At 45.9% G+C, this 25,964-nt stretch overlaps 1 protein-coding gene across 2 annotated transcripts; it reads left to right on the top strand.

Annotated features, from left to right (window-relative positions):
• The first annotated feature begins 226 nt into the window (after window positions 1–226).
• Window positions 227–24,460, top strand: LOC134050037 (synaptotagmin-like protein 2). 2 transcript variants are annotated; one of them, XM_062502851.1, is made up of 16 exons: window positions 227–327; window positions 2,591–2,742; window positions 7,414–7,507; window positions 8,553–8,643; window positions 9,837–9,930; window positions 10,525–11,646; window positions 12,874–12,972; window positions 14,803–14,894; window positions 15,340–15,441; window positions 18,205–18,374; window positions 18,809–18,911; window positions 19,546–19,707; window positions 20,414–20,492; window positions 22,784–22,883; window positions 23,118–23,323; window positions 24,315–24,460. In XM_062502851.1, the coding sequence occupies exons 1-16, from the start codon at window positions 227–229 to the stop codon at window positions 24,458–24,460; spliced, it is 2,913 nt and encodes a 970-aa protein (XP_062358835.1). The 2 variants fall into 2 exon arrangements, with proteins under 2 accessions (XP_062358835.1, XP_062358834.1); XM_062502850.1 differs by having other exon boundaries at window positions 2,591–2,746; window positions 7,394–7,507.
• Window positions 24,461–25,964: the final 1,504 nt, after the last annotated feature.

The raw sequence follows: 25,964 nt of genomic DNA, 5'->3' as shown, positions 1-25,964 counted from the left end.
GCAGTGCAGAGAGACGTGCCGGCCAAGAGCCTGGAGGTGCAAGTGCAGGTGCTAGGGTGAGTTCCACCCAAGCTATGCTCTGGTGAATCCTTTCTCTTCAACCACGTCTTGCTCAGCACCAGGGCGGCTGTGAGGGGCTGCCCATGGCACTGTGGCAGCTTGGGCTGCATTAGTGCCTGCTCTGTCTTCGCTTGAGCCATCTGAAGAATTGAAGATTGTAGGGAAGATGTTGGACTTGAGCTTCCTGACCGAGGAGGAGTATGAAAAGCTGATGAAGGTTCTGCAGAGAGATGCAGAGCTGAAGAAGAAGGATGTGGATCGCATCAGGTGAGAGAGCATGTGATAGCAGGATGTGAGCTTCCCTTGGGGAAGATTTTTTTTCCATTTCTTTGGGAGAGGAGCATGTATGTGTGTGTGTTTGTGTGTGTGTGTGTGTGAACAAGGAGAGGTGCAGGTTGCAGCAGTGCTGACCCTTTTGCTCAGATTCTGATCGATCTTTTCATTGTACCTCACCTTTCTCAGCCATTGTTCTGTTGCTGCTGTCCTCTCCTTGTGGGAGTGTTCTGAGTTAATGATCAATCCTCAGAGATGCCAAGGGCAATCACCCCTTTCCTGTTTGGTGGAGGAAGACGCTGCTTTCTTGGTGCTAGATGTCTAAGCAGGGGAGTAGCTGCTACCTTGTTTTACTCGGTAGCACAGAAAGGCCATAGTGTGTTTTAAAATGAGATTTTACAAAATTAGATTTTATATCCCCTTCTGTGTTTGTACGTTGCACCATTGCTTTTTGAGGTGGGTGTGTGTGCACCATCTGTCATACAGAGAGGGGTGATTAGAGGCTACGTGATCTGCCAGAAGTTTTCAGGGAGCCATTCCAGAGCCTTGGGTTCTCACTCACTTCAGCTCTTCTGCCACTGGCCATTCTGGAGCTCAGGTCTGGTTGATCAGGATTGCTTGTTGTTGCTGTTGCTTTTTAAATGCCATCCATTTGACCATCTGGGCTTACAGTATGCACAAGGCTTAGAGAGCTGGCACTGAATTCTCCATGGCAAGAAATTAGTAACTCAGTGAGTGTGGATGGCACAGTGCCAGCTTACCCCAACTAAGGATGTGAAACTTTGATTTGCTGTTGAGCCAAAAAAAATGTAAGCCTTGTATAGAAAGGATGCCCAAGGCTTGAAGGAAGAGCAGGAAGCTTTGCTGCAGGCTCCTGGGAGCCTGTGTGCCCTGGCCTCTGCTTGGAGGTGGGAGCTGGGGAATCAGCTGGAAGTCAGAAACCTGGACTTACGGTATATGTGTCTGCCTTCTCTTACCTCTCCTCTGAATTGAAATAATTTCAAAAAGGTTCGTTTTTAATTTCTTTTGGGTTTTGTTTGTTTGTTTCTGAAATGGAGTAAATTTTTCCTCTGAAGTGGAGGTTTGGTTAAAAGACTGTTTGGATTATTTTGGTTTTTCACTTCTCTTTGAAAGCTGTTGCACAAGAGGCTTTGATTTGGGACTGAAGTGAATTAGGTCCTGCCCAGAACCCCTTGCTGTCAGTTTGGCTACCTGCAGTAAGACATGTTTGGTTTCAACACGACCTGCCTGCTGGGAAAAATGAAGTCAATGGCATTTCCTTGATCTGCTGTCAGCAAGATTAAAATAACTATTAACTCTGGCCCAACACTTTGAGACCCTCATGGAGGCAGTGCAGCCCTGGTCTAGATGGGAGCTTCTGTTGAGTCCCCAGCATGGCCTGCAGAGGCTTGAGCCCAGTTATTCCTGCTCCTTCCTGCTCCTGGCCTTTAGGCAGCCAAATGTGACCCTTCAAGGATCCAGGGCTATCTGGGGGTTTTCCCCATTTTCCTGCTGAGAACTGGGCTGAGGTGGGAGCTTCCTCTGGCCTCCCAGGTTTCACAGGGACCCTGAATTGTGCTAGGCTGTGTCAGATGAAAGGCAGCTAATTCAGCAAACCATGGTGACCAGGATTAGAGTATGGGCTGGCAACAGAGCACTGACAGGTTTAGGTGTCAAAAGCCAGCCCTGGGTGTGCCCAAGCAAGGTACAGCAGAAGTCATGCTTAGGAGGAAAAGCTAACCATGCGAATGCCAAAGTAGATATGGCAGGGGGAGCAGGGAGAGGAGCAGTGTCCGGGGAGAATGCTGCAGGGACACGTTTCTTCCCTAAATATCATTATTTGTTTCCATGGTTTGCAGCAAATTTGATCCAAAAGATTTTGTTACTCATAAAGAGGTAATGATACAAAAAAAATGGAGACGTGCAAGACAGACAAACAGCCGCGCCCCTTCCTTAACCCTCAGGGTGGCCAAGCAAGTGGGCAAATCTTGAATGATGAATGATTTGATGAATGGTGAATGATTTGGATTTGTGAAATTTGGAAGAGGTGAAAGCCTGTGTTTACAAGGTGCTGTTCCCAGGTCAGATAAAGAATAAATCAGCTGCTGTTTTAATGCTGGTTTGGCTCTTGTGATTGCAGACTATAATCTCTGGATCCTTTGTGGTGTCAGACAGGTGGACATATTACAAAGGTAGCTCAGGGGAAATCAAAACTTTGAAAATCTTTTTGGTGTGTAATGTTTGCACTGACTTTCAGGCGGATACAAGGCTCCATCAAGGATGAAAAGAAGAAGAAGTTTGTGACAGGTGAATGGTTTTCGGAAGTGAAGGCAAAACGGTTTCAGGAAGACTTGGAGGGGCCAGATCTACTTCGGGCGTCAATTAGAAAGAAAAAGGGCAAACTAGAAAGTAAGTATGTTAGTATACATCTTAAGAAAACAAATTGATGGACCAGAAAAAAATTGGTCCAGGATGGGAGTCTCCGTGTACTGGGAGTCTGTTGGCTGGGAGTTCTGTTGAGAACCAATCCCTGTATTGTTATAAGGGAATTCTCATCTATGTTTTGAGTACCAGAGAAACATGCCTTGTTATCAAAATCAGGACCCAAAGAAAAAATGACAGTGTGGCAGAGGACCAAGGCAAAAGCCATGTACAGTGAATGCCTTTTCCCCATTTCAGCTTCTTTTTTCTTTTCTTTTTTTTTTTTGCTTCTTTTTCCCAAAATTTCTGTTTGCTAGAGGTCATTGGTATAATTTCTTACCACAGAATTAAAAAGAGAATGGGATGATGTAGGACAGTTTCTGGTATCAAGTTGACATGTGTGGGTCAAACTTGTCAGTTCCTGAAGTGGTCTGACAAGAGCTGCTCTCACAGGCATCTGGAGTGGTGAGGTCAGTCACATTTCTGCAAAGGGAGAAGGTGCCCCTCTTCCTGGCATGTATTTGCCCACTTGTGAGTGTCCACACATTGCTTTTTAATGGAAATCATTCCAAGGAAAAATGTGGTTTACAAAGTAAGAAGGGCTTTGTGGCCAAGTCTGAATGGTACCCAGGCTGTGTGCCACTTGTGCTAATTGGAAGCAGATGTTTTGCGTGTTTGACATGCAGATAAACTTTCATGGTGCTGTGTAAAACAGATCAGAATTTGTCAGCTCAGGGCAAGAGGTTGGTCCTGTGTGAAACAGGCAGGACCGTGCTTAGAGTCCAAATGTAAGTAGCCTGGAGCTGGAACTTTGTGCTGAACATCTGTGCAAAGTAGAGCTGGGGCTGATTCACATTCAGTCCTCCACATGAGGACAGGCCAGCCACCTCCACAGCCCAGTGTCACACGGCTCACACAACCTGCTGATGATTTGATGATTTGTCAGCGTGGGCAGTCACAGATCCTCAGCCATGGCTGGGCAGGTGCTGGCTGCTGCTGCCCTGGGGCAGCCTTGACCCTGACAGGCAGCTCTAAGCAAAGCCTGCCACTGTCTCTAACACAAGGACCCCATAGTTGGGCTCTGTTATTTTGCAGTAAAGGCTACTGCCCTGGCAGAGGGGCATCTGTCCAGCACTCAAATGTCACCTCCAGCAGTTCAGTCCAGCCATCATTCCTGGGCCTAGCTTCCCATTTCTGCCAGGGGGAGCAGCAGTATAGACCAGTCCTTTGTTTGGTGAGCCTCCTTGGCCAGGATGTGTCTGTATCAGGAATTGTCTCGAGTTAGGGTACCCCCTCCTTGCCCCACATTACTTAGACATTCTGAAAGCTAAATGCTGAGTAGGGACTTCACTGAGAGCTTTATTTTCTTTTTGCTCTCTACCTACCCTTGACAGCTCTCATAACTTAGCGTAGATTTACTGGAGCCTCTCATGCAGAACTGGCCCATCATATTTCATATGAAGTTGCTTTTATCCTTGGTATTATGAATTCATGATGTCATTAAATTTACTATTTTATCATACCTCCAGAACGATAAAACATATAAAACCTTTTCCATCTTGGCATAGGTGCCTGGCTTTTCTGCAGAGCATGTTCTTCTTTTTGAGGATGTGCATTCGTGCTTGCACCCTCGTGGCAGAGCTTCAGCAGCTTCTCTGCCAGGGGCTCAGCTCAGGCAAACTCTCTGTCACCTGCAGCCCAGCTACCAGCCTGCAGTGAATTGGATTGTCTGCCCATTACCTTGCCCTCTTAGCTCTCTGCCCACTTCAGGAATGCAGAATTTGAAGTACTGTTGATTTTAAATTTAACTTATAGGGATGATGCGCACATATCAGATGATATCTCAGGTCATCATATAAAATAATCTCCTTACTAGTGCAACAGTTTTACACGAGACAGTCATTGCACCTGCATTACTTGACTATTGATGTTTTGAGAAAGAAAAAGCAAATGTTATTAAATTACTATAAAATATATGTCTAGATTTAGCCTTTATTCCTTTTTCAACTTTTCTTTCTTCCCCTTTTCCTCTATTTGTATTCTCAGACTTATTTTGGTAAAGCACAGGTATAACATGTGACTTTACTCCTTCCTCTTACTTTTTCCACTGCCATTCCACATCACTTGTTGTGCATCAAGATTTTTCAGCTAATATATTCACCTTAGATAAAGGCCTTTGCTTGCCATATTGACACCTTTTTTCCTTCCCCTGGAAAGATCAGTCATTCACCTCTGTTGGCTTTCAAGGTGGTGAAGGGGTACTTGTTCATTTAGTCAAATCTGTGTTCATAACTCCTTATTTAAGTCTTTAGACTTAAGTCTGTGTTAGGGAGTGAAATGAGAAAATTCCTGCATGGAAAAGCCCCACTGAGATAATTGCTGACATTCCCTTTGCAAGGTAGGTAGGCTGAGGAGGGGTAGAAATTTGTGCTTGCAAAGGAAAATTCCCAGTGATCTTTTCTGGAGGAGGGTTTTAGCCTTCAGAAGGGAGGGTTGTGGGGATCCGTAAGGGTTTTCACAGTTGGTATTGATTGTGGTAGAAAATACTAGTCATGAGCAGTCATACAAATCTATAAAACAGATAGATACCCTATATTTAAACTACATCCTGTGGAGTAGCACAGATGGATGAATTTGATGATAATTTCTCCTTGCACTTATGTACAATACTTGAGGGGTAAAAATCACCTACAAGAGAGACCATTTTATCCACCTGCTGTGGCAAGTGAGCCCTGATGCACAGTTAGTTTTGAATATCCCAGGCACTAAGAATCTTTGTTTTAGAGTGGTAGGAAATGAGTAAAAGTGTTAGAGTGTCTGTCACTTTTATACATATGTATAAAAATACATGTATGGGCAAGTTAAACTGGTCAGGCCACTCCTAATTTCTGTTGGAATTTGCTGCTTACATTGTTTTATCCTAAAGTTAACAAAGGCATATTGCTTGTCTTGATGGATTATAATGTACTAAACTATTTGTGGCAATAGGAGCCAGGCGGTGTCAGTGGCTGAGCAGTTTTTCAGGGGAGGGATATGGATGGGTGGAAGTGAAGGCTTCCTGTTGCCTCTGCCAGCCAGGAATGGAGAGCTCTGTCTGAAAGGGAAGTGTCAGTGAACAGCAAGTATGACACAGTGCCTTTGCAAGTGGGATGGGAAATGAATGCAGTCTTTGGTTGTCAAGGTCTTTTCAAGGCAAAGGGAAAGCATGGGAGCTCTGTGTTTGGTTCCTTTACTTCCAGCACAGCTACCTGCTGGTACCTCCCTCCCCCAGCTCTGAGGCAGAAGAGGAGGATGTGGCTCACTGTGTCAATAAATTCTCCTCAGTGTGCCTTCCTGTGCCTGCATGTGCCATGGCCTGCACATGCCACAAACATGCCTCGGGTTCTCTCTCCTAAAACAATGTTCAGTGATGCTTTGTGCACATCAGTGTAGGCATGGGCAAAACAGTCCCTCTCTCAAAAACATTCTCTCTAAAACTGTCTTGTTCCAACACAACCAGACTCTTGTTTTCCAGCAGGAGCAGCTCCCCAACTTCCCACTGCTGTGGACACCACGGGGCCCCTCAGCTGCCACCTCCCGTGTGTGACAGAAATTCAGTCCTAATGCAGACAGCTCTGAGCAGCTCTGAGCTGCTGTGTCCCTGCACCTCAGGGCCAGATGCTGGGCAGGTTGGAAGATTGGAACGAGATTGGTTGGAACGCAACATCTTTCTTCATAGGAATGCACAGGCAAGGGGGAGTGAATCTTTGGATATTCCTGTGACTGGCAGGCTGACTGTGCTAATGCTGGATGGCACCATGCAGGCAGTGTTGAGTCTTGAGTCTTCTCACCATAGGACTGGTCTGCTTTTGGGCCTCGTGTGGTTTTCCAACCGGACAACGAGCAAAGCTATACTATTTAATATTACTTTTTGTTGTATTTTTAATGAAATGTATCCTAAAATGGTTTGGCAGTTCTTGGAAGAGGTAGATTTTCTCTTTAAAATAGACCTAGCCGCATGAATAAATAAGTGCAGATCTTGTTGACCAGACTAAACTTACTTTTTATTCACTGTTTGAGAGTTTAATCCTTTGCATTTTGCAGTAACAAGAAAACCCGTTTGCTAACAAAATATCTAATGCGGCGTTATACCCTGCAGTCTGCTGTAAAAGTTACCGTCCTCTATTGTTTTTAATTTGGCGTCTTTGGGGGCTTAGAAGATCTAGATGGGCCTTGTGCCAGTAAAAATAACAGGGATCTCCTCATTATCTGTACTGGCCTCCTCCTTTGTTTGCCAAGATTGGATGACTTGAGTCAAAACAGGAAATGACTGAATTTAAATCCTGGAACAGATTAATTTTATTGACAGTCAGTGGCAGCGTCCTGTGGAGGTTTCCAGTGATGTGACAGCTCCTGGCACAAGTTGGGCATTGGGCAGTTTTGTCCTCTTGGACCTGTGGGGTCTGGAAGTGCTTTTGCTGCCCTGGGGCCACCCCATCCATGGGGAGAGCAGGCAGAACCCCTGAACCCTTCTCCTCTTAGACTCCCAGGGATTAAGAGTCCCAGTGCTGGTGGGTCTCTTTTTCATAGGGCAAAGCATTTTCTTACTCCAAACAAAACACACCAAACATTACAAGTTTAATGAAATGTCATTTCTCAGTTGTCTCTGTTATATTACAGATGAAGCCAACAAGCACATCCAGATGAGTCTGGAAAGCAAAGCTGCCCCAAGTCCTGCCTTTCCTGAGGACGTTGCTGATGCAGGAGAGGGAAGGTAACACTGCTGTGTTTGTCATGCTCAGGCTGCTGCTCTTACTTCTAATCAAAATTGAATTAAACCATTAAACCCTGGTCTCTTACTGAGTTTCTGAGACTGTATAAGTAATACGTACTATCAGATATTTTTAAAGTTCTTCTTCCAAGGAATTGTCAGAATATCAATCCACCCCTAATAATCAAGTGCTAATGTGCTTATCCTGCATGATTTGATAAAGGATCAGTAAAATGGAAGCTGTCTCTAATGTCAGGATATGCTGGTTAGTTTTTCAAAGTAATTATGGGTTTATTTGTTTAATTTTTGTTATGGAGCAACACTAAGGAAATGAACTGTTTGAGGAAACTGCTCATTTCCTGCTGGTGCCAACCTCTGTCTCCAGTGCTCACCACTCTCCATCAAGGCTTGGTAGCATTTCACATTGTGCTGACTGAGTAGCAACATCTATTAAAAGCACTCCAGTGAGCTAGTAGTGACCTCACTCAATATCCATGGACTATGGAGAAGCAGTTACAGTATTCACATATTCATGCATTGTTGTTCCCATATCATTTGCCTTTTTTGTCAGTAGAATGAGGAATCATTCTCCACAGGTGGCAGTTGCTCCAGTTAAATATTAAATATTGGCCTTGACAACACTTGGAAACCTCTTGCAGCTGATTATTGGGTGTTGTTTAATGAAGGATCCAGAGGCCCTAGGTACTCCTGCTTTGCTGGCACAACACCCAGTGGTTTTTTGGGGGGAGTTGGTTAAATCCTGAAAAGCTAGCTTTGTTTTTTTCATTCAGTCTTAAGCAGGGTGTGGCCTGTTCCTTCCTGGGCCATTGCATAAAAATGTCTGTCCCTTCTGCATGGCCCTTGGGCTCTTCTGGCACTTCTGAGAGGGGGAAAGTCTGAATAAAGCTAGTAGTTGACACACTTTGTTTTTATTGAGCAAGTTCTACATTTGAGCAGAACTGAGGTGATGTTGAAGACTGCCTGAGCACCCAAACAGGCACATTGTTACCACAGACCTCCTTGTTCAGGCATTTCTTTTCTCCCACAGATTCAGTACACCTACTCTTGAAGCCACAGAGCAGAAAATTTTGCCAAAACTGAAGCCAAGACTTCCTGTCCAGCTGTCTGCATCATACAAGGTAGTACAGGCACGGCCTCTTGTCTCGGTTTGAAAGACAGGTGTCTGCTAGGGAAAGCAGGGCCCTCCCTTGAAATGGAAAAAGTAAACCCCATCCCTCTGAATTAGTATAATTTTGAAATTAAGAGGCTCTCAGGCAAAGGTATGAGGATAGGAATAACAGTTCTTTACCAGTGTGTATACCAAAGCAAACAAAACAACAATCACAATGGAATTAACAGCAAACAGAAGCAGGGTCCCAGTTCCAGCCCTCTCGGCCGCAGGCGCTTTCCCTTTGGTGCAGTTCCCGTCCCGGCCAGCAGGGGCGCTGGTGGCTCCCGGCGGGCAGGGCAGGTGCGATGATCCCCGCGCGGCTGCAGGGGGCGCTGTGGAGCGAGCTCGGGGAGCACGCGGTGATGGCGGGAGACGCGTGAGACGGGAAGGGATGGAAAAGAGAGGATTTGGTTCACAAAACCCCGGGGCAGGGTCGGTCCCGGTGCCCAGACGGGCAGGGATGGAAAAGAGAGGATTTGGTTCACAAAACCCCGGGGCAGGGTCGGTCCCGGTGCCCAGATGGGCAGGGATGGAAAAGAGAGGATTTGGTTCACAAAACCCCGGGGCAGGATCGCTCCCGGTGCCCAGACGGGCAGGGATGGAAAAGAGAGGATTTGGTTCACAAAACCCTGGGCAGGGTTGGTCCTGGTGCCCCAGCAGGACTCTCAGGAGCAGCACACTGAAATGGCAGGCTGTCCTGGCAGGGCAGGGGTTGCAGGATCTAGCAGCAGCAGAAGAGGCAGCTCCCAGCATTGGGGTGGCAGGGGTAGTGGCGATGCTCCTCCTCTGAAGGCAAGAGCGAGCGAGAGAGCAACTGTCCCCCCAGCTCTCCTTCTACCTGTTTCTAATCTGGGGTGTCCACTCCCTCCCTCCAAGAGGAACTCCCAAAAACCAGAGGTTCCCCCCTCCCCTATCTCAAGTTCTTAGCCATCAGTGCTTCTTCAGCAAGTCAATAGGAGAAATTCACAGGCAATGAGTAAAAGAAAAAACAACCCCCAACACCTCTGCACTTCGTTTTGTTACTCCTTGGAGCTTCACACAATCTATACCTAAGGACAAGGTCTCCACAGGCTGCCTGCCTTGGTGTCTCTGCTCAAATGAAATACTTTTTTTCCAGTCTTGCCAGTATCTATACACTGATAAGATTTGTTTTCTGTTCAGAAATCCAGCATACATGGTGTCTCTTCCTCAGAGAGTGACACTGGAATAAGTCCATTTGTCACTGCAACAAACAGCTTTCATTTGTATGGGAAAGGTAAGTATTTTGTTCAGTGAGCTATTGGTGCTTTTGTTACTCAACTTCAAACTCCAAGAGACAAGATGCTTTTCATTGTGTGTACAAATAAATTACAAAGAGTACTTTGGCATATAAGAATGGGCTGACAGCACTTTGTGAATTGCAGGCAGGGCAGCAGGGACTGAGGCTGAAAGCAATCTGATGACTGAAACTTCTCTGGGCTCTCTGTACATATTGAACTGAGTGCTTGGCTCTCAGCTCTTTAATCCAGAAGAGGACTTACCCTCTCTTTCTGGCATTAGAACATTGCAAATAGCCAGTAGGGAAGCTGTCAAATTGAAAGAGAACCTGGAAACAAATCCACAGTTCGCAGGAACAGTTTAGAGCTCAGTGGATTTTTTGTGTGCCCTGTTGCAGGGAGAAGGACTGGGGTTTTCAGGGCTTTCTTCAGATGGAAGGGAGCTTTCTAGAGTCTGAATATGGACTAGAACTAGGAATATATTGATGATTTCTGAAAATTCCCCATCTTCTCACTGAGAAATTGCAGCCCAGACCTTCTGAGATTTGATGTGATGCAGTGGGACAGGCTGTGAGCATTTGTTGTTGTTGTAGGTCATGGAGTATCTCCATTGCCCACCAAGCTTTCAGAGGATGCTGTGCCTCAGCATACCATTGCAGCTGGAGGAGAAGCTGTTGATGGGGCCGCCTGCACCGCAGAGGGGCTAAAATCTCCACCCGATGAAGCTTATGCTCCCAGCAAAATACCAGTTAAGAAGAAACCCGGCAGAACCCTCCCCAGATCTGAGCAGTTTGGGAATCATGTGGGGCCAGCCAAAAACAGCCTTGCACAGAAAGAGCCACTGGCAAGCCCCCGACCACTGCCCACAGAAGGGGAGAGCAGCCGGGTTGGTAAGCAAGGTGTGAACTACACAATCTCATCAATGAGTAACAAGGAGGAGGATATCGGCCTCGACCGTGAGCACTTCAGGAACTTGAAGAACTTTTGGGAGAAGGGAGCAGACTCGGTGGCAGTGGGGAACACAGTGGCAGAGCTGGGCTGGACAGAGGCAGACGGCCGGCACTTCAAGCTGTGCCGCTCGCTCTCCATGCAGTCTGGGCAAGGCCAGGATGCTGAAGAAAAACCTGGTGCCTTCACCAAAACGAGGACCCCCTACAAAAGGACAATAATGTTGTCTTCTAGTGAGGAAGAGCCAAGCTATGCTACTCCTGCAAGGAAGGGCTTGGGTTCTGTTACACCCAGATCCACGTATGCCAAGAGCAGAGGTGACCTGGTTACAAGAAATGACTCGCTGAGTGAAAGCAATGGGAAGCTGCTGATGCCAGAGGAAGAGAAGGTGGGGCAGCACTGTTCCAAGAAATCCAGATTGCCTGTGCGAGCACCTTCCATCCAACTTGAATTGCCTACCAAGGATGTGTCTGGCAGCACGCTGGAGCCAGGGACACCTGTGGAGGAGCTGGTTGTGGAGGAAAGGTGTAAGCCCACAGCAAGGTCCCTGGCAAGCAGGGTGCAGATAATGATTGAGCCTGTACTCACAGATGGTGAAAGTGATGATGAGAAAGAGGAAAGATCTGATTTGGGCACTCAAGACAACATGGAAATAAATGGAGAGCTACCTGAGGAAAAAATGTGCAAGTCTTCAGACCAGCCAACACCCAGTGAAGCATCTGGAGAGAGAGAAGCTGTTCAGGGGACAAACTCAGCTGTTTACTCAGGTACTGAGGGCTGTGACTGCACCCAGTGAAATCCAAATAAAAAGCCATCCCTAAGCCTGTTTTCTTCCCTAACCCTTCTGCATTTTGCACATTTTCTTCATCTGGCTATTCATTCTATCTTGCAATTTGTGCAGAGTTAGCTTGTGTAGAATGTGTTCTGCAAACAGCTCTGGAAAAAAATCCTGTGTAGCCTAGTGCGAGTGTAGGAGGGGATGGTGCCATGTCCCCTTGATTTCCTCCCCACTCCCAGTCCCCTGTGCCTTACCTGCAAGCACCTCTTCTTGGGACAGCCCTGCACTACCTACAACACATCACAGGAACTCACTTTATTTCGTTCACTAGCAAGATTGTGTTTTCTTCAAATGTGGGACTGGAGGAATTCTTAGCGGTAGTAGAAAGAAGTCTAAAACAAGCAGAAGAAATAAAATGTGAAGCAAAGAACACTAATAAATACACTGGCTCTTAGAGTACCTTGATATAGCCATTGGCTGTCAGTGCCTAAATGACAATTTTTGTCTTTTTGGAATGCACAGGTGAACTTTGATATTAAACTTGAAGCAAAGCGGACTATACAAGGAATCTGATCTTTCTGGGTTCTGATACCATATTCTCAACCATGATGGTGTCAATAGCATCACCATTTTAGCAGCCTCTTCCTCTGGGTTTGATGAGCTCTTGTAGTGACTATTACTGTGAGAAAACAAGTGTTGCTATATGCAACTCACTTTACATGTAGGCTCTGATTACCCACAGCTCTGCATAGGAATATAAAATTGCTATGAAAATCCTGAGTTGTGCTTCAGGTAATTGTAAATATTTTCTTTATGGAACATTACGGGTTGTGAAAGACATCTAAGATCATTAAGTCCAATCTTTATACACTAGATCATTCTAGTATTTCTCAGGGTGTTTTTCTTTATTAATTCATTAATTTCAGGATGATTATTAGCAGATGGCTGTGTTTCACCAGAAGCTCTTCACAAGAGTTGGTCTGTCTTGGGTAATGGGTTAATCCAGTATTTACATTTCCTGGCACTATGTGTAGAGGTTTTCTCAGGGGAGACATCAGAGCACCTGGATGATTGGGAAGCAGCCCTGTGCAATGCAACTGCAGTGTGCTCTAGGCAGAATGACCAAGGGAGGCACACACACACACGGGCTTGTGCATGCACTGCCCCTTTCTATTTCTTTATTTACCATGTTGATTTGGCTTTTTGTGTATTCCAGAGGAAGATGGGGATCATTCTCCTGCTGCTCAGACACTGGCGCGAGCAAATAGCATTAATCTTGCAAAGAGCATGGTGAACATTTACACAACCACAGATAGTGAGTAACATCTTTCTTCTTTTTGGTTTACATTTGCTGAAGGTAATATATTATACCAGTTTTTTATCACCATGCTTCTGTGCATGTACCAGGCTAGGAAAATGACATATAGTTTCATCATCAAATTAGAGAGTTTATAGTGCCTAAAATTAAATTCAGAGCCAGGAAATTACAGCTAGATTGATGGTTTGTTACTTCAGCAAAAAACACAAGGGCTTCAAAGGGTTGGCAAGAAGCTCGTGCTCATCTCTTCTGTTCCTGCTCAAGGGCTGTGGGATCTGCTGGCAGCCTGTGGATTGATCCCAGGTGCCAGACCTGGTGTCATCGTGTGAGTCATGCCACAGATTCCTGCTTATGAGGTCTCTCCCCTCACCCAGAGCAGAGCCCGTGGCTGGACTGATACCCCCAGCTGCCAGCTGGGACATGTTTTATGGTGACAGTCTCTCCCTGAGAAACCCAGAGAAGCTGAGGAGAAAGCAACCAAGGAAGCAGCAACCTACCTAAAGAAGCCAAGAAAGCTGCAGCCATGGGAAGCACCTGAGGGAAGGCAGCAGCAACCTCTGTGCCCAAGAAAGCCAATGACAATCCCCAGAGAGTGAAACCTGGCAAGCTAAGAGCTTGCCTCAAAGGAAAGTGGTGAGGCCAAAGCTGCCAGGACTGAAATGAGAAGGATGGGAAGGCAATGCCCAAGGAAAGGTAAAGGTAAAGGCACTGAGAGGCTTTGATTGAGCCAATTTAAGTCCAACGCTGGTTATGGGAGGGAGGCAGCTTGCTGGCACGTGACACTGCACAGTCCTGTGGCTGTGCCCACCTGGGATGGCACCTTGTGCCAAGCAATGTCCCATCATGTGGTGCCCAACATGTCACAAGGCATGTTGCCTCAAAGCTCCAGGCCCCACGTTGCTGTTCAGGAATGTGGTCTTCACCAAGACAACCAAGATTTCAGCTTCCCCTTATGTAGACCCCCAAACCTCATCCTTGGAAACCCTCAGTTTCATGTTTGCAGTATAGCATATAGTCTGTGGAGAGGGGTAGATACAATTATTTATTCAAGTTTGGAAATAAAAACAGTAAATATCAAATGAAGGGTATATCAAGAATCTCTTGGGCATTTTGACCACCAAAGAATGTATCATCATGCCTAAAATGCTAAACAAATGTGTATATGAACATGCATGTTCGTATACATGTATCTTCAAAACAAATTATTCTGGGATGGAGAAAGTAATCTTCAAGAGAGTTATTGGGAGAAGTTAAAGATACAAAAAATAAGTTTTAGTTAGACATCTAAGCAGTCCGGTAGCCATCTTTTTATTGCTAGGAAACTTTCTAACTTTCTTTTAGATAGTCTCACTATTGTCCACCTCTGTGTCTAGCAGAGTATTTGAGAGGTGTACACAATGGTGAAAATGTAGGCATAAATATTTTAGTGCTCTTTTCTACAGGGCAATGTGCTATGAGATAAAAATGTGTACATGATTATTTTCTTTGACAAGGAGACAGATTTGTGTGGTTTTAGAGTAAATTCAGTCTGTACAAAGCAGGCAACATCCATGTCCTTGTGCTGATAAGGGAATTAGATTAGCCACTAGAGGGAGTTCCACACTCCCACACGGTGGATGAAAACATGCTGAAAATAGCTCTAGGGTGTTAATTAGCAGTTTTTTGGGGGGAGGATCAGCTTCAGTGTCAGGTGACACAGACAGGGCAAGTAGGTACTCCAGTGCCTTCCACAAGTTTTTCCTCTTTCCTTGTGCCTTTTAACAGAAGTGTGACTTATAATTTCCTGATTCTGACAAGCTATCTTTATGTCATTTTTTGTACCTGCAGCATACAATAAACCTCATTTGATACCACATCAATTTCTTGAACCTGAAAGAGTCAAAGAACTGAGCAGATCCTCTCCTCTCCTATTGTCTGAGGTGGGTTGATGCCAAAAATGGCTGAAGTAGTGTTCACAGCATTCCCTGAATGTCAGCTGGTGTCATGAGAATGTTTCTACTGGAGACCAACAGTACTTGCTTTAGAGCTTGCCTTGGTTATGTCATGAGTGAATGAGAAATGCCTGAAGAAAAAACCCTCCAGTAACCCAGAGCAGCTGTTCCATCCTGGAGGGTGTTGCTCTGTGTGTCAAACCATGCTGTTCTGTGCCCTTTCCCAGAGGCATGCAGCTCTGTTTGGAGGCAGTTCATGATTATGTTCAGTGCTGGTTGGAGGGGATGCCCTGGGGAGGCTCCCTGCACTTTCCTCCACTCTCCTAACCTGATCTCTGCTTAATGGTACTCTGCTGAGCAATTCCTTTTTCTCTCCAGTGTTGCAAAGTGCTCGTTCAGCAGAGCTTAAAGATGCTTCTTATTTTCTGAGCAGACTGAATCAGACACAGCTTCAGAAATCAGCTTCCAGTTTAACAGGCACAAAAAGACACCCAGCATTGGCAGCCACTCGTCCGACATGGCTTCCGTCTCCTCGGTAGGTACCAAGCGCCAGCGGCTCCCGTACAGGGCTCCTCAGTCAGATGTGGTGACACTGCATTTAGGTTGGTGCTGATGATGTGGCCTCCAGAGTATCCTGTTGGTTTCTGCAGGGTACATTATTAAAAGAATGGGGGTGATTAATTACTTGCTCAGGTTAAAGGAGTGATCCAGGTACCCCCTCAAAAATAGAGACCCACTGAGCTGTCCTTGGTCAAATTCCCTGTAAGTGACAGCCCCCACTCCCAGGAGTGGATACCCTGAATCCTGGCAGCGCAGAAGGTGGGGGAGGGGGTTTCTAGGTGGGAAAATGAGGCACACAGTTATTAAGGGACATGTTTGTGGTTCAGGACTGCAGATGGGTGCCCTCTGCAAGCTCATCCTTTATCAGCAGATACGGAACTCAGACACCAAAAGCTTGTTTTGGAGCTTCAGCTTCTAAGGAAAGCTGAAAAAAGCTGAATGTGTTTAGTTGAGTGTTTTTAAAAGGTTTCTTAGAGACAGTATTTCGGGAGGGAGCTGCTTGAAAGTGCTTGAATTTGTTGTGTTACTGTTATGGATTTCTCCAAGGAGCATATTTGAGATTTACAGAATATATCTGAAGCAAAGGTGGTAAGGAGAGGTCATGAATGTAAATAAATATTGTCCTGGTTTAAAAGACAGATGTCTGCTAGGGAAAAGCAGGGTCGTTCCCCCCCCCCCCCCCCCCCCCTTGAAACAGATAAAGTAAATTCTCTCCCTCTAAATTAGTATAACTTTGAAATTAAGAGGCTCTCAGGCAAAGGTATGAGGATAGGAATAACAGTTCTTTACCAGTGTGTATACCAAAGCAAACAAAACAACAATCACAATGGAATTAACAGCAAACAGAAGCAGGGTCCCAGTTCCAGCCCTCTCGGCCGCAGGCGCTTTCCCTTTGGTGCAGTTCCCGTCCCGGCCAGCAGGGGCGCTGGTGGCTCCCGGCGGGCAGGGCAGGTGCGATGATCCCCGCGCGGCTGCAGGGGGCGCTGTGGAGCGAGCTCGGGGAGCACGCGGTGATGGCGGGAGACGCGTGAGATGGGCAGGGATGGAAAAGAGAGGATTTGGTTCACAAAACCCCGGGGCAGGGGCAGGGTCGGTCCCGGTGCCCAGACGGGCAGGGATGGAAAAGAGAGGATTTGGTTCACAAAACCCTGGGCAGGGTTGGTCCTGGTGCCCCAGCAGGACTGTCAGGAGCAGCACACTGAAGTGGCAGGCTGTCCTGGCAGGCCAGGGGTTGCAGGATCTAGCAGCAGCAGAAGAAGCAGCTCCCAGCTGGGTTATGGCTGTGGTAGCAGTGACCTCCTCCTCTGAAGGCAAGAGCGAGTGTGAGACAGCGACTGCTCCCCACCCTCCTTCTACCTTCTTCTAATCTCGAGGTGTCCACCCCACTTCCTCCCTCTGAGTGAAACTCCCAAAAAAACCAGTGAAATTCCCCCTATCCCTATCTCAAGGACCTCGCCATGAGTGCTTCTTAGCATGTCAATGGGGAAAAAAAAACTCCACAGGCAAAGAGAAAAGGAAAAACCAACCCCCATCAAATATGTTAAAAACTTCAGGGCACATGAATTCTTCTCCTAATTTGGAGCATCTGGGAGCTGAAAATTAGTCCAGGTCATGCAAGTGTTCTTGAAAATCTCATTCAGGATTCTCTGCTGGGGTGAGTATCCTGATGGGATGGTAAATGCAGCTCCAAGAACTGACAGGAGATGTTTAGCAGGTTTTTAGCAGTTATAATAAAATTCAGAACCAAACTAAGTAGGGAAAGACAGCAAAGAATTGTGTTAATTGCTAGGAAGGTTTTTTGGTAAATGTTCACATGGGTACCACAGAAAAGTGCCAAGGGGGTTTATTATTTGCTTTGTTAACAGTATTAGCTTTTATGATATCCTGTCAGGAATCATGAGTGATTGGTGCAAAAGAAAATAATCTTTCTGTAGCTGATCTTTGCTTGTGCTTCGTAACTTTCTACCAGTGAAAGATAAAGATTTGAGAAAAGAAGCCCAAGTTGTCTGGGCAAATTGCAATTTGTTCTGGGAAAGCAAATAACTCTTGGGTGCCTAGCTTCATATTTATAGCTGGAGAAACCTCATGTTTGCGTGCCTTTGGGGCAAGCACAGGCTGTTTCCAGTGGGGCAGTGGCTCTTCAGAACAGGGTTGTATATGTTTTGTGCTGCTCCATACACATTGTGAATAAGCAACAAGATAGGAATAGTTCTTCCTACATTTATAGACTGATAGGGTTCTTATTAACCTGTTTTATAAATGGATTGACAATTATGTGACTATATCTACCTGAAATAACAAGTTCTTGTAATATAATTCAAGTTCTCTCAATATCTTTCTTAGTGATGAGATCAGGTCAGGATATCAGTTTGTTTATTCCCTATAAGCATTGGAAAGAGACATGTGTGATCCCCCCAGGAATATCTGAGTCCATTTCCCAAAGTTTTGGGATTTAGGAGTGAGAAAAACTTCTGTATTTTTTGAGCATTCATTGCTTCCAAGTCCTGGTCTAGGATAGCACACCTTTATGAGACCCTTATTTGGATTCCCTAGCCTGGCTTGCTTGAGAACAGCCACAGCTGTGAACCATCTCTGTGTCAAGAACAGCGCATGGCATGAGGACAGGAACACCAGATTTTTTCTCTGGGAATGCATTTCTCATAGTATCATCTTTGTCCAGAACTGAGTCAGACTGTGCCTTTTTCAGTGGCACTGACCTTGCTCTTCCCCCTGGCAGGTGAGTGGCAGTGTGCTCAGTGTCTACAGTGGAGATTTTGGGAGTGTGGATGCCCAAGGAACTGTGGAATTTGCTCTAGACTATGATGAGAAGAACCGTGAGTTCCAGGTCCACGTGTCCCAGTGCAAGGACTTGGCTGTAGTGGATGAGAAGAAAGGAAGATCAGACCCGTGAGTGATGTTTTAGTGCCTTGTGACTTCTACATTGCTAAATTCTGGCATTCTGGAGGATTTTTTTATTTTCTTTAAATTTTCTTTCTATTTTCTTTCCCCTTCCTTCCCTTCCTTCCCTTCCTTCCCTTCCTTCCCTTCCTTCCCTTCCTTCCCTTCCTTCCCTTCCTTCCCTTCCTTCCCTTCCTTCCCTTCCTTCCCTTCCTTCCCTTCCTTCCCTTCCTTCCCTTCCTTCCCTTCCTTCCCTTCCTTCCCTTCCTTCCCTTCCTTCCCTTCCTTCCCTTCCTTCCCTTCCTTCCCTTCCTTCCCTTCCTTCCCTTCCTTCCCTTCCTTCCCTTCCTTCCCTTCCTTCCCTTCCTTCCCTTCCTTCCTCCCTGCCTCCCTTCCTTCCTCCCTCCCATCCTGGCAATGTCCAACTGGAGTTTGTTTTCTAGGTACGTAAAAACTTACCTGCTCCCAGACAAAGCTAGGATGGGTAAGAGGAAAACGTCAGTGAAGAAGAGGACAGTGAACCCCATTTACAATGAAGTGTTACGGGTAAGAACAAATACACACTCTGAAAACCTCTGTTGTAGTAGGCACCTCTGTCAGGCAGGTCTGGAAAGATCCTGCTTTCTTGGCCAGATTCTTTGCCTGCCTTCTGCCAGCACTGCACTGCTCTTCCCTGGGTTTTGAGAGGCCTGGGATGTTAAAGGTTTCTGTGCACCCATCTGTGTGGCACCAAAGATTTCTCTGCCAAAACCACACAGATCTTTGGATGTAATAGGGACCTGCAGTCAGAGAAGGGCTGTTTGCCCTCCTCTTCCCTGGCATGCAGTCAGAAGGCACAGGACTGGTAAGAAAGGTCTGAATTATCTGGTCATACTCATCAAAGCATAGAGGATTATTTAATAATGCCCAGGTCTGTATTAATAATTATTGTAAAAATATTGGTTTTGCCCTGTGATGAATGGAATGCCAGGTTTCCCTGTGCTCAGGAGAAAAGCTTTGTCAGGGTGGTAGTATTGCTACAGGACAGAAAATGATATTCAAACTGAAGCCATTGGTAGTACATGTGTGTGGTTGGGTTTGAGTGTCTCAGAGCTTATTCAAGCTTTTGAGTAGTTTGTTTCTGTTTGTGACAGAAACAGAAGAAAAAATTTAACAACTGGACTTCTCTTTCTTCCTCTAGTATAAAATAGAGAAAATGGTATTGCTGATCCAAAAATTAAATCTCTCTGTTTGGCACAATGATCCATTGGGACGTAATAGTTTTTTGGGAGAGATTGAAATAGATTTGGCCAGCTGGGACTGGAGCAACAGGAAACTCAACTGGTACCCGCTGAAGCCCCGGGTAAGTGTGTCTCAGCTGCAGTTCTTCTTTCTAGCCCAGTTGTGAAGCCTTGAGGGTGGCAGAAGTCTTCCTGACTCCTCTGAGGTCTTTGGGTATGGTGGAGCAGAACAACCTGAACTGTACTAGGATCCCCTGGACACCTTAGTGCAGTTCAGTGCTTGGAACAGTGGCCTTCTCGGGTCTGTTTTGGTGACTGATCTGTAGGGACACTTTCGTAAATGCAAACTGACACTAATCACAGCAACTTTGACAGAACTGCCATTCTCCCCACTCACATGGAGACCATCCCTTAAAAACAGCAGAGTACTAGGTGAAGCAGCTGATGTGCCTTGAGAGGTAAATATTCAGGTGCCACTGTTCATAAAGCCTGTACAGCTTCCTGCATGCTTCTGGATTCACAGGTCTGATATGTGCTCCCTTTTTAGCAAATAGCTCTGAAAGATAAAGGTCCTCTAAGATGCTTAATTATATCCAGCCGGACATGTCTGGAAGGGCAACCTTGTACTCTGAATCCTCAGGCTTTTGCTTCTGAGAGACTGAGTTTGAGAACAAGCCCACACAGAAATGATATGCCCTAAGAATGGGCTGCTCCAACCATGGAAAATCAGTTTGTCCATTTGTGCTCCTCCACTGAAGTTAAAAGCTGTTTGTCTTGCTGTGTTTTCACAATCCTCCATTTAGTCAGTCATAATTCTTTCTGTTTCAGAGCCTTTCTGCTGTTAATGGTGTGGATCATCGAGGAGTGATGAGTTTGTCCATTAAGTATGTCCCTCCTGGAAGCCTAGGTAAGTGGGTTCATGCATTTAGGGCTACTGCCCAAGCACAAACACGCAGCTTGCAATGCCTCATCTGCTTAGGGCCTGCTTAAAGAGGAATCTAATTAGAGCAAGATCTTAGAGATCAGCACAAATGCAGTGCCTATAGCCTACATCTGATTTCCACATCTGACTTTACTGGGAAAGTGTTGGGGAGAGAGAAGGGGCTCAACAACCTCCCACTCATTACCTGTTATGAGCATGTGGGCACTGTAGGGTGCTGTGATGTGGTAGGAGCAGCACAGAACCCATGTTATGTGGAGTAGGCACAAGGTTGGTTTGGCTCAGCAGTTCCTTCTGTTTTCCTGTCTGATACAGCACTGGCAGATTGTGTCAGGAGCCTCTGCAGCTGCAGGAGTGACGGAGCTGGCTGAAGGGCTGAGATCCCCAGGGAGGGTGTAGTGGTTTTGATTCAGCAGTTTGAGGTCTCCTGGCCAATACTCCAATTTATGTGGTGGATTTAGCGCTGGCCAAATTTCCAGTGCGCCCACTAGAATTATGTACTCATTTTTTGCTGTGAGATAGGGTTAGGAGATGAGTGAAGCAGGCTCAAACTTTGAAGAATATAAGGAACATTTTATTAACAGAAACTAAAAGAAAAAAATAATTGGAATCAGAATAAAACCTTCAGAACAACTCTCCTCTCCCCATACCCTCTCTTCTTTCACACTGACAATGTACAGAAACAAATCAGCCAGATTGCCATCTCTAAAATAGTCTTTCTCCAAGTTACTTAGGGAGAGGAGTCTCTCTCTTCAGTCAATGGAGACTTCTCCACAAGAAACATTTCTCTTGTTGCTTCAGTGTCACATTGAATCAGCCACCTGGGAGAATGGAAATCTGATAACTGTGTAAAAATCCCTTTCCATGACTTAACAGTTTTCCCCACAAGTGTTTTCAAAGACCATGTCAACTTACGGGGTACCATTTTTAAGGATGAAACTCTTCAAAAGCACAAGTTCTCTTCATCTAACTCTAAGATTATCTTCAGCTCTGGGAACAGAGGTCTTTCCTGGGGGCAATGGGTCTTCATCACTCTTCTCTCTCTCTGTATTCAAACTTCTCATGGAATCACAGTTACCGCAAACATCTGCTTACTTCAGCACTGGTGCTTCTGTTCATAACTGTAGCTAGAACACTTCATCCCCCAAAAAAGCATTTTTATGAGTTACAGGGGAAAAAGAGTCTGATATATCAATCATATTTTCTCCATAGCTTACAAGAGAATTTCAGTCCAAGACATCTCCCCATCCCCTCGTATCAGGGACCTGACTCTTCCTTCTTGTCTGACCTCGATGTCTCCATGCTGTTTCTGTGCATGTCCTCATCTCTGTCCTTTTCTTTCACTCAATAAAGAGAATGGATGTTTGCAGGTTTCATCTGTTCAGTGAGAGAGTTCCTATCTCCCCGAGGCCTGCAGATGGTCACGTTATCCCTGCTGGGTGGTGGCCCGTAGCTGTTTGTGGTGGAGAGTTTTTCAGCGGCCGCACTGGGGGCTGGGCCAGGACAGCAGGGGCCCACCAAGAAATGGTGGTGGTTGCTCTGGCTGCATTACCATTTTCTGGCTTTTGCTGCATTCAATTGCAGGGGGACCCCAGCTGGGCCACGCGGGCTGCGGCAGAGCAGACCCGGCCCAGCCTGGAGCTGCTTCTGGGGCCCAGCAGACCCTGGGCTTGGCCCGGGCTGGTGGCAGGGCAGGATTTAATGTTGGCTAGATGTTAGCAGTGGCAGCATTGCAGCATTAAAGCTGTGCTGTGGACACGGCTTGGCCACGCTGCGGGGAGGGGGACCCCGGTCCTGCCAGCACTGCAGCAGAGGCAGGGCTGGGCTCGGCTCAGCTCAGTTTGGCTCGGCTCAGCTCAGTTTGGCTCGGCTCAGCTCAGTTTGGCTCGGCTCAGCTCAGCTCAGCTCGGCTCGGCTCGGCTCGCCCCACCCAGGTCCATGGGCTGTGCAGGCCTGGCCCGGCCCTGCGGCAGCCTCCTGCCCAGCCATCCTGTTACCTGTACTCAGGCAGAAGAAAGAACAGAGTTTCCCGGGGTTTGTTCATTTTAAAATGTGTGTTCACAGAGGCGTGTTCAGCTTTGTCAGTGGTTTAACAGGTTGTCCATTCCCAAAACTAATCAATGTGCAAAACTAGCACAGAGGGGCAGTGAGCTCAGAGGAACCATATGGGTCCCGTGGGTCCCTGGAGAGCAGGTCTGTCATTCTGGGAGCTATGGCTTCGACTGGCATGACAGCTTTTCTCTTCTCATAAATGGCAGGGCCCAAGAATCCTCCCTCTGGTGAAGTTCACATTTGGGTCAAAGATGTCAAGGACCTGCTGCAGTTGCGTCCGTCTGGAGTTGACTCCTTTGTGAAGTGGTGAGTGCATGAGCACGATGCTGCTCCTGCTCTGTGCCCCCACAAAGGGCTATGTTTTCTACTCTGTTCTCAGGCTCACCAAGCTATGCCTCCATACTGGAAAGCCTTTGTGTTGCACTGTAGGGAAGAATTGCCCTTTTTATTCACCTGTGGTCAAACTAGGAAAATCCTTGCTGTGATTAAGCTCTTGGTCAATGTCCAATGCTTCATGCTGTGTGTTTTCTCCTCTCAAAGCTATGTGCTTCCAGACACCAGTAAGAAGAGCTACCAAAAGACCCGAGTCATAAAGAGAGACACAAACCCTGTTTTCAATCACACCATTGTGTATGATGGCTTTCATACGGAAGATCTGAAGGATGCCTGTGTTGAACTCACTGTGTGGGATCATGAAAAGCTTACCAACCATTTCCTTGGAGGAATCAGGCTGGGCCTTGGAACAGGTGAGTATTTTCCTTTATATTGTCTCAATTACCATAGTGCTGAGCCACAAGGTAAAGTGGGAAGTTACAGAGTATTTTCGTGTTGGAGAGAAACCAGGGATGGGGTGTCTCAGTAACTGGTACCTACACTATGCCTTGGATGGAGGGGGCCCTGGTACCATGGTAATAACCCTCTGTTCCCACATTTTCTGCCAACATCAGATCTGAGGTCTGGCAAAACTCAAGAATCTCCTTGGGTCCCTCAGAGAGATTCCCTGCTGTTACAGGAAAACGGGCTGTATGACAAACCAATGTTATATTGGTGCTCCTCCTAGGGAAAAGAGTGCTCAAGGATGGACTGGAATGTCACACAGGACAGCACCATCTGGTGACTGTCCAGCCTTGAAGTGCTCTCTGAAAGATTTCAGTGTTGCAGTCAAGGATAAGTGTTCCTTGGGGGAGAAGGCTCATGATAGCTGGAAGGTCTGCTTTGCAGGTGCACTGTGGCTATTGGATTTGCCTGTATGTTCTCTAATGTCACCAGGTGGGTTATGAACTCTCCAGAGGGAAGAAGCAACAAGAATAAGGCATAAAAATACCAAATCCCAGATTAGCTGTGATCTAAATTTGGACTTCTCGCTCATTGACAAGTAATTGGCACCTAAAAATTAGATTGAATTGGAATTGATGTACACACTTTTCTGCTTTGGTGTGTTTGATTCCTACAGAAATGAAACAAGATAATTTTGATTAACACTCCACCTTATCCACAAGAAAATCTTTTAAGGGGAAAAACAAGCCTTTAAGACCTTCTTTACCATTCAAAAATATGCAGAAAGGGCTTGAGCCCAATATTGCTTTCCTTGGTAGGTTATGTTTAGGGCTCTTGCATTTTATGGCTTTTGCAGTGACTTCATTCTGAACTCTGGTGCAGCAGTTACATCCCATTGAGTATTTTTGCATGGAGTGGGAACTCTTTGTGTAGCTCCCAAAGTTTTCTCCTTCTTTTCAGGTTTGAGCTATGGCATCTCTGTGGACTGGATGGACTCCACACAGGAGGAGGTGGCGTTTTGGCAGGAGATGATGTTGGCTGCCAATGAATGGATCGAGGGATTGCTGCCACTGCGCTCACTGGCAGGGAGGAAAAAACTGAAATAACCTACTGTTGGTTCCACAGAACCATAGAAATACCCAATGTGTTCATTAGAATTAGGAAACTTCCTGCACCAGGGAGAAAGAGACCATCCACAGGGCTGCAAGTGTCCGGGTAATAAGGCAATTAATGGACATCACCTTGGAGTTAATGTTAAGTACTAATCCACTCATGGAGGACATGTAAGATGCCAAACTGATGCTATACATGATTTTGACTAAGAAGAAACTTAATTTGCCTTTTTGTTTAATCATTTATATATTCAGTATATTTGAATTCCATGAAGCTCTGGGAACACTGGCAGAAGGAAAAGGAGATACAGATACATTTTTTTTACCATTTATTGTGCCGTTCTTCTGTGCCGAGATGTAGTTTTACTGAAGTAGCAGCATGCTATAATTCATAATCCCTGCAAGGGGTACACTTTGTACTTGATGTACAATTGCTCCAAGTCACCAGCACAGTTTGAGAATGTGAGCTTTGCATTTGTCACCAGTGATAACACCTCTTTAACATGAGGAAAAGTGAGTTCCAAGGTGCATCTAAAGAAAGAGAGGATTATTTGCAGCAGAAAATGGAGAAACCTGAGGAAGATAACAATGAGAAATTTGATAAACTAATTTATTTCTGTTTTAATCTGAAAGAGTGCAGGGATGCTCTTAGAGATAGTGGGATTTTGCAAGCAGGGATTTTTCCTGCCTTTCCCACGGACTTCCTTAGTGCCCTCAGGCAAGTTTCTTTGTGAAAGGAGAGTCTGAGTGCAATATAAACTAAAATGTTTGCCCAGTGTATGTAATGGTTACATTGCTAACAGGCCTAAGCACACCTTTGCAATGCCTTATGTGCAGAACATTTCAGTATGAATAATGAGGTAGGAGACAGTCTCATGTTAGCCTGGCATCAGGGGTCAGGGATGAAAGGACAGAACCACACCAGAATGCAGGAGATACTGGGTGCTGGTGGGACAGGTAAGTAGGGAGTGAGTGAGTGTGCAGGGAGTACAGAACTACAGCTTCCTTGGGGTCTCCTGCCTCTGCATCCCCTGCTGCCCCTCTAGTCTTCCTTTCACCTGATGCCTGTTAGTGAGTTGTCTGCGGCTGGAATTTCCCTTTTGCCAGTAGCTTGCAAAAAACTGCATCTGGCACATTGACCGTGGTGGAATGGTGTTGTGAATACATTTTGAATTGCAGCTTTGTAATTTTTATTTTGGATGTACATACTGTGATTAAATATAATGTTTTTCTTTAGTCATCAGTTGGTCGTCTTGTACCTATTTTTATCATTTTTATCGAGCAAAAGAGGTGTTAAATTTTGTTGTGCCAAAATGAAGCATTTTTTCCATCCAGCCTGCAGCTGTGCCTTTCCCACAGGGCCCTCTGGTGAGCAAAAGCCTTAACCACTTCAACAATTATAACCCCATATGCTACAGTCATTTATTACCTTTGTGGGATAAAGTAACAATACTGGGCCTAAGCTGAGAGCTTTAAAAAATATTATCTCTACATTAGG

Source organism: Cinclus cinclus, chromosome 15, assembly GCF_963662255.1.
Source record: "Cinclus cinclus chromosome 15, bCinCin1.1, whole genome shotgun sequence".
NCBI lineage: Eukaryota > Metazoa > Chordata > Aves > Passeriformes > Cinclidae > Cinclus > Cinclus cinclus.
The sequence above is the reverse complement of the archived record's forward strand: the minus strand, read 5'-3'. Positions and strand labels throughout refer to the sequence as shown.